At 30.4% G+C, this 14464-nt stretch overlaps 1 protein-coding gene across 2 annotated transcripts; it reads left to right on the top strand.

Annotated features, from left to right (window-relative positions):
- Positions 1-4940: 4940 nt before the first annotated feature.
- LOC121213716 (tuberculostearic acid methyltransferase UfaA1) lies at positions 4941-13867 on the top strand. Of its 2 annotated transcripts, XM_041086708.1 has the most exons (25): positions 4941-5081; positions 5196-5394; positions 8541-8761; positions 8844-8949; positions 9035-9136; positions 9286-9342; positions 9432-9510; positions 9629-9776; positions 9931-10054; positions 10214-10382; positions 10616-10644; positions 10789-10961; positions 11065-11167; positions 11272-11367; positions 11457-11509; positions 11606-11729; positions 11959-12021; positions 12148-12207; positions 12296-12457; positions 12568-12641; positions 12724-12817; positions 12984-13120; positions 13208-13288; positions 13376-13481; positions 13568-13867. In XM_041086708.1, the coding sequence occupies exons 2-25, from the start codon at positions 5221-5223 to the stop codon at positions 13652-13654; spliced, it is 2622 nt and encodes an 873-aa protein (XP_040942642.1). In that variant the 5' UTR covers positions 4941-5081; positions 5196-5220; the 3' UTR covers positions 13655-13867. The 2 variants fall into 2 exon arrangements, with proteins under 2 accessions (XP_040942642.1, XP_040942643.1); XM_041086709.1 differs by lacking the exons at positions 4941-5081; positions 5196-5394; positions 8541-8761; ... (4 more) ...; positions 9931-10054; positions 10214-10382 and having other exon boundaries at positions 9730-9776.
- The last annotated feature ends 597 nt before the right edge of the window (positions 13868-14464 follow it).

Here is a 14464-nt window from a genome sequence, read left to right as displayed (position 1 = left end):
CCCTTCAAGTATGAACTTACTAATTCATCATTGTTCCACACCCGTTCCTATGCATATTACACAAAACATAAACATATCATTCAACCATATTTGCAAACTAGTGCGTTTAAACATAATTCTTTTTGGAACTAACCACATGATACCATTTCAATAGAGATTACATAATTTAAACCTTACCACCCTTTCATGATCACAACCCTTTCATGATCACAAGCATATTTCCTTCTAGGCACTTATCATTACAATTCATAACTTATGAGTTTAACGTGGCATAATTCAGCTACAACTTGGCCAAAGCCTAAGCATGTACACCAAACATGTTAGCCAAATAAACATATAGCATAAGTATCATAAGCATAGATGAGCACAACATTTATTCACGTATCAAACTTACCAACATGTGTTAATTCATAAACCATTCATGACATTACTTCATGCCAAATCATAAACCAAATATACCATACATACATACTATGAAACTTTATTTTCCCACATGAGCTTTAACCATGACCAATAATTCTAATTTAACGTTTTTCGATTATAATCGGGCATATGACCAATTATTCATGAATTATTCTTTTTTTTTCCAATTTTCCTCCTCCTCCTCTCCATTCCACATCCTTAATGTATATAACACACTTAAACAACATTATCCATACTTTCACCTTTTTTTCCTAAATGTAAATTCAAGCTGTCTTTCTAAGTTAGAATCACTATTTTATTTATATCTCGAGCTACAGAGCTCCAAATTAAGATCCATTAATTTTACCTGAAACTAGACACACATATCTTATTATCATAAATTTTTAAAAAATTTTGGCTTATCCCATAAGTACAGTTTATTCTTTAAATTTTCTCTCATTTCACTACTTGACAGTTCTGACTCCTCTTCACTAAAAATTAATTATCTCATTGTACAAAATTTAGATAATATTATCGTTTGTTTATTTTGAAAATAGACTTACTCAGGATTCTAAAAATATAAAGTTTAGCCCATAATTATTTTTGTGCAATTTTTAAAAATTTTCCAAAGTCAGAGTAGGGGATTTTGAAATCATTCTAGCCCTGTCTCACTAAAATTTAAATATATCATAATATAAAACTCTTTTGCTTTCTCTGTCTCTTTTATGTGAAAATATACTTATTAATATTTAATTTAATATATTATTCAGCCTCTAATTCAATTTCCACTATTTTTGGTGATTTTTCAAAGTTAGTTTCCTGCTGCTGTCCAAAACTGTTTTAGTGTAAAATGTTGATAACCAAATTTATAACACCCTCCTTTCCTTTCTCTACAATATTTCTCATCACTTCCTCTTATTTCCCTTCACTAACATATCAATAACATAGAACCTTATATAAATAAACTCTACATTAACATCAATTTCATACTTTTTCAATAATATCAAACTCAAAAATATATTGAAATCTTGATGTTCTTACCTTGTCCTATAGATTTCAACCTTTAACTTGATTTTCTCTCTCCTCCAACTTCTTTTTCTTGAATCTAACTTGATATTCTAGCTCCCCATGGTCTCTTTATTATTTTTCTCTCTTGGTAACTATGAAAATTCTTTTGATTTCTAAGTGAAAATGGTGAATTTTTAGTAAAAGGACTAAATTGTAAAGAAAAGAAAATTTCCATTCTTTCTTTTCTCTCCTCACGTTGGAGGCATGAAAGATGATAATAATTCCTCATCTTTCTCTCCTTATATATTAAATACAATAATAATAAAATATCTCATTAAAATATTAATAAACTAATATTTATTTAATTAATTAATCTAAAATATCACCAACATCATCATTGCCTTCTAGATTTCTCTCTCTTCTAATTGACCATTTTTCCCTTCATAATCTTTTAAAATTCCATCATTGAGTCATCACTTAATTTGGTAAAATTATGATTTAGTCCATCATAATTCTTGACTTATTCAATTTGGTCCTAATTCATCCATTTTCCTTAGTTTCTAAATCCTTCCACCTTTAAAATATTTGAACTATTGATCCTTCAACTTTTTCATATTACACTTTAACCCCTCAAATTTTAAGTATTTACTCCTGACAACAAAACTTTCTCACTTTTGCGATTTAATCATTTCTTGAATTATTATGTCATAATATACTTCCCAATGTTGCAATAACTCAAAATTCCCCTTTTTTGTCACTTTATTTCCTTATTTTACTATACCAAGGATAATATCTTACTATAAAAATTTTTAAGATATTATATTTGTGGTCCCGAAATCACTTCTCTGACTAGGCCTGAATTCGGGCTGTTACAGAAGCAACAAAAATGGTAGGTAGTTGAAAAGCTTGCTGCCGAATTTAAAGAAGCAATAATCCACTCTTTAAACCTCCTTTATAAGAGCCCCTCTACTTTGTAACCGAAAATGACTTGAACAACCACTTTATTTAATTTGTAACAGCCTTGAATTGTAACGGTTATGACTTGAAAAGACTCCTGCAATAAACACATTAAAATGAGCTTATTAAACACATGTAAACACTTATTAAACATAACACACATTAATACCTAAGTAAATGAACTAAAAGATATGCATCAATTATTCCAGCAACTAGTTAATTAGAGAAGCATAATTAAATGAACTTAACTCATGCATCAATAAATAATCCTAGGAATTAGATTAATTAAGAAACATCTATTAAATGAAGTTCAATAATAACTCAATTATTAAAACTAAGATGAGTTGTAATAATGACCAGCAACTCATTTATTAATCTAAGATGAGTTATTAATTAAGATGAACTCAATTAATTAAGATGAGTAATTTATTCAAGCAACTTAATTAAAAATAAAGTCCAACAACTCAATTTATTAACAAACTGAAATTAAACGTCTCATTTTGCACTTGGGCCCCTTGAGTTTAGGCCAATCCCGATGTCGTCGAGATGTATCGAAACATGATGCGACCGGGTTCGCATTAGAGGTGATCATGGGTTGGACGGCCCGGCCCGACCCGGCCTGACAGCCCGCCTGAAATATAAGAGGGTTCAGGTAAAAATATAGGCCCGAAATATGGGTTTGGGCAAAATACGAGCATTTAGAAAATGGCCGAGCTTCAGGTAAAATTTTTTTGGCTCGGGTCCGGCCTGGCCCAAATATATAATAAATATATATTTTTTATTTTTAAAATACATTTCCCATTTCCCATTAGACATTTAGTATTTATATAATAAATATTTATTTTTTATTTTTTTATTTTAAAGTATTTTTAAAATAATTTTTTTATTTTTAAAATACATTTCCGAATATAATAAATTGGTTGCAAAAAGGACGATGAGGATGATGTTTCTTCGGTTGCTTTTTAGGATACTTCATTTCTAATTGTTGAAAATTTAATTTAGCTTACAATTTATATTTTGTTATAAAATTAAATATGTTGATTGGTTAATGTATGGATATTCTGATTGGTTGATTATATTTTACAGTTTTTTATACAATTTTGGTGTTTACTAAAAAAAATGGGTCTGGCCGGTCGGGCTCGGGCTTAGGAATCTTTTCCCGGGCCGGGCCTAGACAAAATTTTAGGCCCATATTTCGGGTTGGGCCCGGTCCTAGGACGAATGATCACCTCTAGTTCGCATCACAGGTTTAATCAAACTCCGAGTTTTCTTTATTCGTCTAGAGCCCTAGGCCAAATCTGCGACTTGTCAAACTTGTAATCCTGTTCTGCACGCATCCATATCGACAAACGTCATTATTATTTTTTATATTGATAAATAATTATAAATGCCTATAAATTTATCAAAAGCCAGCAAACAAATTGACATAATTTATTTAGACTAAACCACATATCCACGTACCTTGAATTGCATATGTAGCTTATGCTTAATAATTTTAATATTTTTTGTTTGGCTAAGAGGGGGAAAGTAAAAATGAATTGCTTCGATATTTTTTTTTCAATTATAACCTTACTTAAAAGAGATATAATAATTAAATTAGATTATAGATTATAGAAAATGAATGTTCTTCATAAAATCATAATTAAAAGTGTTAACCAAAAAAAGTATAAATTAATTTGATAAAATTATTAGTTTGATTATATATTTTTAAAAATAAAAAATTGTAATAATTCTAAAAAATGTAGAAATTAATTTTGATATTTTTTAAATTTGATACAAAAATAAAAAGTAAAAAGAAATAATTCATAAAAAAATATTTTAAAAAATAATAAAACCATTTACAACAAAGTAATAAAATATTAAAAATAGAATAAGTTCAACATATTAGTAAGAGAAATTTCAAAGGAAAAAAATTATTAAAACAAATAAGGATGAAAATGACATTTAAAAAATTATTATATTTTATTTCCTCTCATTTTCCTTATTAAAAAATGAGAGAAAACAAGAAAAAGAAAATATATAGAGGGTAAAACTATGTATTTATAAAGTAAAATTCACAAAAATACCCTTAATAAATTAAAGGAGTTTTTCAAGGTTTTTAGCATATTTGGGTCCTAAACTTCTAGGCCAATTTTGGGTGGTGAAATAAGTCTAATTTAAATCTTCTAATTCCCTTTGTAATAATACATTATCGACCCAAATTGGAGTGCTATAGCTCAAGATATTACCAAAGTATTAAATCAATGTAAGTTAGATGCCCATTTCGTAAAATTTGTCAAAAATTAATCTTTGCTCACTTAGACAGTTCAAAATAAAATAATTAAAAACTTAAATAATATGATTTTTAAAAAAGATTATACTTTTATCGAATCATGTAATTAAATGGCAACTTACCTTGTGTTTTTAATATTTAGTGGGAAGCGACGGTGATTGATAACAACTCATGGGATTATAACAAACACTAGACTATTTACAGCAGAAAAAAACAATAGTCACTGAATCAACCATCCTCCAATAATTTGAGATAATATTTTTAATGACAATTTTTATGTGCGTGAATTATTTTTAAGTAAATGATAATATATATTTTAATAAGTCTTGCTGCTCCTCGATGGTGAGTTTTAACATTTTTTTCCTATATATATGACCTTGGGGAAAGCAATAAGGAATCCATTGGCCGTTTTTCTTGGCTTTACTCTCCTAGCCATTTAAACGTAGGTTTTAAGTTCTTTGTAGTTTTTCCTCAAACATGGCAGCTGCATTTCAAATTTTCACTTTTTGACGAAAAATGATAGTTTGGGTCGGGTGTTTTTTGGACGTAAATGCAGGTAAAGCTGTGTACCGGCGGCAGTGATGGAAGTGGCGGTGATCGGAGGTGGGATAAAAGGGTTGGTTTCGGCCTACGTACTGGTCAAAGCCGGCGTGGACGTGGTGGTTTACGAGAAAGAAGAACAATTAGGCGGCTATGCAAAGACTGTTAACTTCGACGCCCTTGATTTAGACCTTGGCTTCTTGTTTCTCGATCCAGTAAGGCCTTTTTCTTTGTTTATTATTATTATTATTAAATAAGCATACAATAAAACCAAGTATTTCCTTTTTAATTATAATATCTAAAATTTATTTAAATATTAAAATTATACAAACTCGCCATTTTTCTCTTCATATTACATTATAAAAACAGTGTTCTTTTTTTTAAAATACAAATAATTTATCCAAGTTTATTTTCTATTCAATATTTGAAAGAATTTCGACAAAAATAATCTTATAACTCGCCAAGTAATTTTATTTGTACTAACCCTAAATTCCTAAGAGCATCAAACATTTTTCTTCACATTTTTTTTGACAAGATATAACGTAATAATTGCGTTTTAACCATGTGATCGAGAATTAATTACTTTCCAATACTACTCATGATAAAAAAAAATTTAATTTTGCATGTATTTTATTTATTATTGATCCGGTAATTTAATCAATTAAATTGAGAATTAATTATTTAATCAATTTTTTTAAAAATTTAAACTTTAAATTTTATGTGATGACTTGATGGTTAATAGTGTTCATCGCCTTAAGTGTGGCTTGAGTTTGAGTCACACTAATCACGTTTATTGTTTGGACTTTACCTTATTATTATAGTTCACCAAAAAAAATATTTAAACTTTACCAAATTAAAATACTACCACACTAACCAAATTTTTTCAAAACCCAAAAGCTTTTATTAAGTAAATAAATAGTATATGTGCTTTTAAATATTTAAAATATCTAATATTTATCTTTGTAATTAATTAAATTCAATTAATTTTTTATTACTCATTTTAAATGATTTTTTTAAATAAATAGAAAATCATACATTTAAAAAAAATTAATTTCAACAAATATTTTTTCTTTGCTTGGCCGTCCACATTTTTTTATATACTTTAGAAAAATAATGCAATTACATGCACTAATAGTGGGTTGAATTGACAAACTACAAACACTAAGAGTCCAATTGCCATTAAATACAAATTTGATTGAGTCATTTTCTCAATGACTCATATCATCAAATCGATCATGTTATTGATTCGTCGGTTCGATTAAAAATATTAAAAATTTAACAATTTTGGTTCAATTGATCCAACCGATTTACAATCTAATCGGTTCAACATCACTTTTTCGATTAATTCCCTATCCGATCAATTTAATCTGGTTCAATTTAAACGACACTTATTTTGAACCTGATCAAATTAAAATAAATAAATATAATTTTAGTCAAACATTTTATAAATCCAACCCAATTCGGCATTGAAGTACCTTTGGCTCTATTATCCAAGTGGTTTTTTTGGTCGGATAAAAAATTAGCCGATACATCGATTCGAAAAAAGAAGTTAAATAATTAAAATCAGATTTTTTTTATTTTAATAATTTATTTAATTAAATCAGATAAATTAAATCAATCACTAATTTAATTATAAAAATATATCGATATTTATAATAAATTTTAATTAAATTTCGAGTTTAAATCAAACCGAATTACTAAACCACTTTCAACATTTTTTTTTTGTCAAACAAAACTTGAAGTCGAAATTTTATTCAAAATGTATCAAATTTCTTTATCTAGTGGCTAGTGCTTCTGTTATGGCGGCTGAACAGGGTTTTTGGTTAGTCCTGGAATTTCTTGACTTTCTATATTTTGCTTCCTCCATTATGGACAATAGGGCTTCTTTTTATTTATTGTGGATGGTGATTGATCGATAGTGAAATAAAATATATATATATAAAATATTGTTTTTAATTATTTTTTATAAATAAAAATGATTATTAAATTGTATTTGTACGCTTGGTGTTATGGTGTACTTTCAGAGTTGGTAATAAGTTTGAATCATTGGGTTAGTATCGATCCTAAAAAAAGAAAGTCTAATTGGTTGATTTGTAAACAGTTGAATTAAGCTTGGATATTGTTTTTTTAAATAAGAACGAATTAGTCAGACCGATTCAACCACTGATCTAATTTCTGAAAATCTTGATAAAATTATTAATTATTTTATGTTTGTTATATATAGTACACGCACGATATAAATGAAAATTCGAATTATATAACAAATATATTTATATAAAGTTGATATAAAATCTAATAAAATTTTAATTGAAATGGTCAGGTAGAGATTAGGGGTGAAGGCAGAAAATTTTTTTTAGGGGATCGAAATAAAATTTTAGTTTTTACGATAGTAAAAATATAATTTTACCATTTAAATAGCCTATATCTTTATAATTTTTAAAGGATTAAATTAAATTTTTATCATTTTTAGGGAGGGCCAAAATGTAATTTTATCTTTATTAATTTAATTTCTTTTAAATTTAAAAAGCCTAAATAGAAAATTTTCATTTTAGGGGGTCGGGGCCCCTGCCAGCCCCCTTGGCTACGCCCCCGGTAGAGATGTTAAAAACTATAATGTTTAAAGTTCAAATCCCTACATTTTTTTATATTTTAATTATTATTCAACTAAATTTGTGACCGGTTGACAGAATTAATATATAGTATAAATATTTATATTATTATGACTGTAACCAGTATTAATTATTAATATTTTAAAGTTATATTTATACAATTTATAGTTTGCCAGTAGAGACTTTTTTTTAAAAAAATTAAAATTAATTTTAATAATGAAAAAAAATATATTAACCTGTCGTTTTTACCAGCTCTATTAATTAATCGATGCATTTTTAATTTTATATATATATATGTATATATAAATGAATAGCTTCTCTTTGTATTTTATAAAATATTAATTATTTGGGAGGGAGCTCACGTCCGTATGTGTACGGAAAAATGTGAGCCGTCTCATTATTATAATAATTATAATTATTTAAAATTTTAAATAATTAATTAAAATTTCATAAAAATTAAAGAACATATTTAAAATTTATAAAATAATTCAATATTTTTATAAATTTTCGATTTTCTTTAGTTTTGAACAATTTATTCAAGGTCGGTTCACTTCTATATCTAGAGCGATCAACGGATCCGATTCAATTCAAATAACACTTGTTAAGATCATGGAAACAAATGCATGGATTCTATTGTTATGAATTCAAACACTTTTTTTTTCAATGTTTTTGATGAAGCTATTGTAGATATGTTTGTAGTATACGAAACAATGCATGAAATTTATTAATTGTATGAAAAAAAAACATGACAGGCAAGATATGCAACACTGTTGAATATGTTCGACAGCCTTGGTGTTGATGTAGAAACATCCGATGTTTCATTCTCTATAAGCCATGACAAAGGCAACAATGGCTATGAATGGTGCAGCCAATATGGATTTTCCAATTACTTTGCTCAAAAGAAGAAACTGTTGAACCCTTTCAATTGGCAAAGCCTCAGAGAGATCATCAAATTCGGCAATGATGTCGAAAGGTCAGCTATTGCCTCTTCCGAGTTATCTTACATTAGTACATGTTTTTATCAAATGAAACATTTTGGACTTTGTGTGTTGCAGTTACCTTGGATCACTTGAGAACAACCCAGACATTGATCGTACTGAGACCTTGGGACAGTTTATAAACTCAAAGGGCTACTCTGAAAATTTTCAAAACACTTATCTGGTGAGTATTTTATCTCATTATTGAGGGGTTTTTTTTTATATTAATTATGGGAATTAATCAATGGAAAATATTGAAATTTGAGTAGGCTCCTATATGTGGTTCAATGTGGTCAAGCTCCAAGGAAGATGTTATGAGCTTTTCAGCTTTTTCCATCCTTTCATTTTGCCGTACTCATCATTTGTACCAGGTGTTTGATTATTTTCCTAAATGCATACTACTTAGTATTTATATATGGCTATCATATTGTAGGCTTAATTTGCATAAGACTCTTCCTATATAAAACCCAATGTGTCGGTTTCGTTTGTTGATCTTTTTGTTTTCCTTTTCCATCTTCAGCTATTTGGGCAGCCACAGTGGTTGACTATCAAAGGGCACTCACATTTTGTTAAAAGGGTGAGCATTTTTCTAGTTTCCTAAACTCTCCACTTAAGATTCTATTGATGTAAGCTAATTACAAGTATATACCAATTCAATGAAATCAGGTTAGGGAAGTGCTGGAGACTAAAGGTTGTCAATTTAAACTAGGTTGTGAAGTACAATCTGTTTTGCCTGTTGATAATGGTGAGTGTTTGCCTTGAAAACCGTCCATCGTTCAATATTTACCAGGAAAAATATGACGTTGTTCATATCAGAGATTTTACAGACCTCTAAGGATAGTTGTGTATAAATGGATGGACAGATACCACCATGGTCTGTGGAGATGGTTTCCAAGAAACTTACAATGGATGCATAATGGCTGTCGATGCTCCCACTGCCCTAAACTTATTAGGAAACCAAGCAACATTTGAAGAAACAAGAGTACTGGGTGCTTTCCAATATGCTACCAGGTACTAAAATTTGTACTCCCTCGTTGATCTGTATGCCTTGGAACGTCTCAAAATTAATATGCATGTATAATCTAATCTATTTTGCATGTTCTTCAGTTTATTTAAAGTGAGCTACTAAAATTCATGAAATCTAATCAATTGTTTCTCTTGGCAGTGATATTTTCCTTCACCAGGACAGCACTTTAATGCCACAAAACAAATCAGCTTGGAGTGCATTGAATTTTCTCAATAGTAGCAAAAATAATGCATTCTTAACATACTGGCTCAATGCACTACAGGTATGTCAAAAAATTAAGTTTGCTAATATTGCCTAACATCTAGGGAAGCATAGAAGATTCTTGTCAGATGCCATTTGTTTCATCAGAATTACTAAAATACTTGGTTGTTTATCAAGTTATAACTTGAGTAATGCTGACAGGTTCTTATTCTTTTTTCAGAATATTGGGAAAACAAGTGAGCCATTTTTTGTGACTGTCAATCCAGACCATACCCCAAAGAATACCTTACTTAAGTGGTCAACCGGCCATGCAATTCCCTCTGTTGCTGCATCAAAAGCTTTACTTGAGCTTGGTCAGATTCAGGGAAAGAGAGGAATCTGGTTCTGTGGTGAGATTTTTCCTCATGAAATTAGTTAACATTTTGGACCAAAATTTTGGGGAAAAGTAAATTATCAAGGGATGAAACTAGCTCTTTTAGTACTCTTCTACTAGTTATAGATTAGTGAAGTACTGAGATTTTATATTCCTTGTGTTCTAAAACCTTCATTAGCTGTCATTATAAGATAATAAAGCATCATGTCACCTGCCTTTCATCTGAGTATCTGTTTACAATTATTTCAGGCTATGACTTCAATCAGGATGAACTAAAGGTACCTACCTAGTAATTTATGCTTATTTTTAACTCTTACTTATGATTCAATTTTATTTCAGCAAGATAAATTCCTTTAGTTTAGGCTGCAATGAAAGGACAAGAATCCACAAAGCATTTTTCTAAGGTGCTCTTTTTTTCTCAGGCTGGTATGGATGCTGCACATGGTATCTTGGGAAAGCATTCTTCTGTTTTGCACAGTCCAAAGAACTTGTCACCATCTTTACCAAAGAATATGTCACCCTCTTTCATGGAAACAACGGCACGCCTCTTTGTTACTAAATTCTTTCAACAATATATATCTATGGGCTGCGTAATGTGAGTTCTTAAATATTATCACTCAATGTTTTAAGCATTTTGTTAGTTCACTGCATGTTTTTCTACTTGAATTTGACACAGTTGACCATGTGGCTATCATCAGTTTCTTAGAGGAAGGAGGCAGAATTTTCACTTTCAAAGGAAACATGGAAAAGTGTCCTCTTAAAACAGTTCTGAAAGTGCATAATCCTCAGTTTTACTGGAGGGTACACACCACACATTACTTAATCTTAATTCAGTTGGTTTAGTTGTTAATATTAAACTCTATTGTCACGTTTGCTTATGAGAATTATATGTGCTTTCCCCCCAGATCATGAAAGAAGCTGATATAGGCCTTGCAGACGCATATATCCATGGAGATTTTTCTTTTCTTGATGAAAATGATGGCCTTCTTAATCTTTTCCGGGTAAGAAAAGGTTATCAAGATCTGTGCCTATACATACAATAAATTAGGTTAGTTATGATTTATCATAATCTTCATTGATAACTTTGCAGATTCTTGTTGCCAATAAAGAGAACTCAGCTGCCTCAGGGTCGAATAAAAGAAGGTTCATTATAAGCTTGAAGAAGAATATAGATTGCAATACTGGTAGAATCCATAAATAAAATCGGTTTATTAAGCATGGACATTTATTTGGTTGCAGGACTTGGTGGTCACCTGCTCTATTAACAGCTAGTATATCATCTGCAAAGTATTTTGTGAAGCATCTCTTGAGACAGAATACTATTACACAAGCTCGTAGGAACATTTCTCGTCATTATGATCTGGTAATTGATCATGACTCCAATTTCAACGTATTAGAACGCCATATTGATTATTCAACCTCCAACATGTTATTTTTATTACACAGTTGCAAACTCTATCCGGATAACTCTTTGTTAAGGAACTAGTTGTCTTTGTAATTTGGTGTTACCTAGTACTACCAACGTAGAAGACTATTTGCTATTGGATTTATCAAATCAAAGCTAACTAATTCCCTGCTAATTGTGTTTGCAGAGTAATGAACTTTTCTCTCTATACTTGGGCAAAATGATGCAATACTCTTCTGGAGTCTTTAGGGTCAGTATCCCAACTTCTATGATTTTTCTTCTTTTAAAGTGTATGAACAAAGGACTTGTTTTCCATGTCATGTTGGGATTTTATCCTTTTCGAGATTTGTGACACTAATATTAAGTTGCTTTACAGACAGGAGAAGAACATTTGGACGTTGCACAGCGAAGAAAAATCAGTTCTCTAATTGAGAAAGTGAGAATCCATGATGGTCTAATCCGTATTCTTCATTTTCCTTTGCTATGATCATTTATTTGATTGAGTTGTTTTCTGATACATACAGACAAGGATAGAGAAATGGCATGAAGTTCTCGACATTGGGTGCGGTTGGGGAAGCTTAGCTATTGAAACTGTGAAAAGAACAGGATGCAAATATACTGGCATCACTCTATCAGAACAGCAACTGAAATATGCTCAAGAAAAAGTGAAGGAAGCCGGACTCGAGGTATCCATGTCTGAAAATGACTTCTGTCTGCAAATTTCTTGTTCTTTTAGACTTAGTGAAAAAATAATCTGCACCTTCTTTTCCCATATTTAACAAGTTCTTATCATCAGGATAACATCAAAATACTTCTCTGTGACTATCGCCAGTTACCTAAGGAACACCAATTTGACAGAATCATATCTGTGTAAGTTATAAATTCCCTCAGTTAACTATAATTAGTAATTACATGTCATATAGTTTTAACATTTTGCAATTATATTCTTTAGAGAGATGGTAGAACATGTTGGTGAAGAATATATTGAGGAATTTTACAGATGCTGTGATCAATTACTGAAAGAAGATGGACTTTTCGTTCTACAGGTAATGTTAAAATGGTGAAAATAGTACTGTTGCCTTTGTATTAGCTTTTATAGTAACTTCAAAACTCCAATTGTCTGTTCTTCATTGCTTATTTTTCTACAATATTAGGCCAAAACAATTCATTAATGTCCAAGGGTGGTCTTTTGTTTTGTATTTTTTTTTTCAGTTCATATCTATCCCAGAGGAGCTTTCCAAAGAAATCCAGCAAACAGCTGGTTTTCTTAAGGAATATATATTCCCTGGTGGAACCCTGCTTTCTTTGGATAGGAATTTATCAGCCATGGCTGCTGCAACAAGATTCAGGTAACATCCATTGTTGTTTAGACAAATCAATCATGCTTTGTCCTTTGTTCTACAACACAAATTGATCAAAGATTATTGTGAGTGCAGTGTGGAGCATGTGGAAAACATAGGAATGAGTTATTACCACACACTAAGATGGTGGAGAAAACTTTTCCTGGAAAACACAAGGTATTTACACATTGTGCCGATTTCGATTCGCACAGAAATCATCTTTGGGGTTCAATGAAAACTAACATATTCTTGTTTCCTCCTCAGCAAAGTTCTGGCTTTGGGGTTCGACGAGAAGTTCATGCGGACATGGGAATACTATTTCGATTACTGTGCTGCTGGTTTTAAGACAGGAACCCTTATAGATTACCAGGTAAAACTCCATACATATCTGTTAATGCAATGTGAATCTAAGATGTTAAAGCTAAGATATTAATCCCTTGGTGTATGTGATTGCAGGTTGTATTTTCGCGAGCTGGTAATTTCGGTACACTTGGAGATCCATACAAAGGTTTCCGTTCTGCATATTCCTTCATGGATGATTGAACAAAGTGTTTGAATATATGACCACCATACAATGATTCAACCAGCTGGATCAAACTGGTACCAGTGTTTACCTAGTCCCCTGCTTTTGTTTACTTATGGTTTTCGTTTCGTTGCGAAAAAGAAATAAGCAAATAATGTATGTTAATAATGAAATGTTTGTATCTGGTATATCTATGCTGGTTGGATATTATGTATGGAGATCTGTTTCTTTTTAAGAATTGTTGCCTGGTTCATAACTTATACATGACATGAACGCATGCATGCATGTATATGTCTCGAGATTTTGAGTGCTAACATAATACCGCACTCTGTTCAAAATGTCTGGATACCATTACATGACATGAATATGACTGAACAATTGATGTCCAGACCTAAATTTTTAAAAAATGACATGAACATGATGACACTAAGAAGTTACAAAATACACCATTCCTTTGGATTCTAGCTCAATGGCAATGCCATTGCTTTGCATTCGCCTTGTCATTTTGTTTTGGTCAAATTTTGATATCAGTCCTTATACTTGAGTGAATTTTGAGATTTAGTCAATGTAATTAAAAAAGTATTTTTACATTTTCGATATAAAAATCCTAGTTCAATAGTTGACATTCAAGAGTGAATTCAGGAATTATGTATCAAGAGGGTCGAGATAAATTTATAAAATTTTAGAGGGGCCAAAGCTAAAAAATATATTGAAAAGTCTTAAATTGAATTATTAATTTTTTGAAATGGCCACAAAAGATAATTTTCCATTTAATCAAAAGCCTAAAATGACGTAAATTGAAGTATTACTTTTGAGAGGGCCCGAATTGA

This window comes from Gossypium hirsutum, chromosome D01 (assembly GCF_007990345.1).
Source record: "Gossypium hirsutum isolate 1008001.06 chromosome D01, Gossypium_hirsutum_v2.1, whole genome shotgun sequence".
In the NCBI taxonomy this organism is placed as follows: Eukaryota; Viridiplantae; Streptophyta; class Magnoliopsida; order Malvales; family Malvaceae; genus Gossypium; species Gossypium hirsutum.
Note: the sequence above shows the minus strand (reverse complement) of the source record. Positions and strands in the feature narration are given on the sequence as shown.

Excerpts from the sequence above, each read along its gene's own strand:
- LOC121213716 (XM_041086708.1), top strand. The coding sequence starts at position 5,221 with ATGGAAGTGGCGGTGATCGGAGGTGGGATAAAAGGGTTGGTTTCGGCC. Across the intron at positions 9,511-9,628 it reads TGTTTTGCCTGTTGATAATG|ATACCACCATGGTCTGTGGA; the intron begins GTGAGTGTTTGC and ends ATGGATGGACAG. Across the intron at positions 10,055-10,213 it reads ACTGGCTCAATGCACTACAG|AATATTGGGAAAACAAGTGA; the intron begins GTATGTCAAAAA and ends TTCTTTTTTCAG.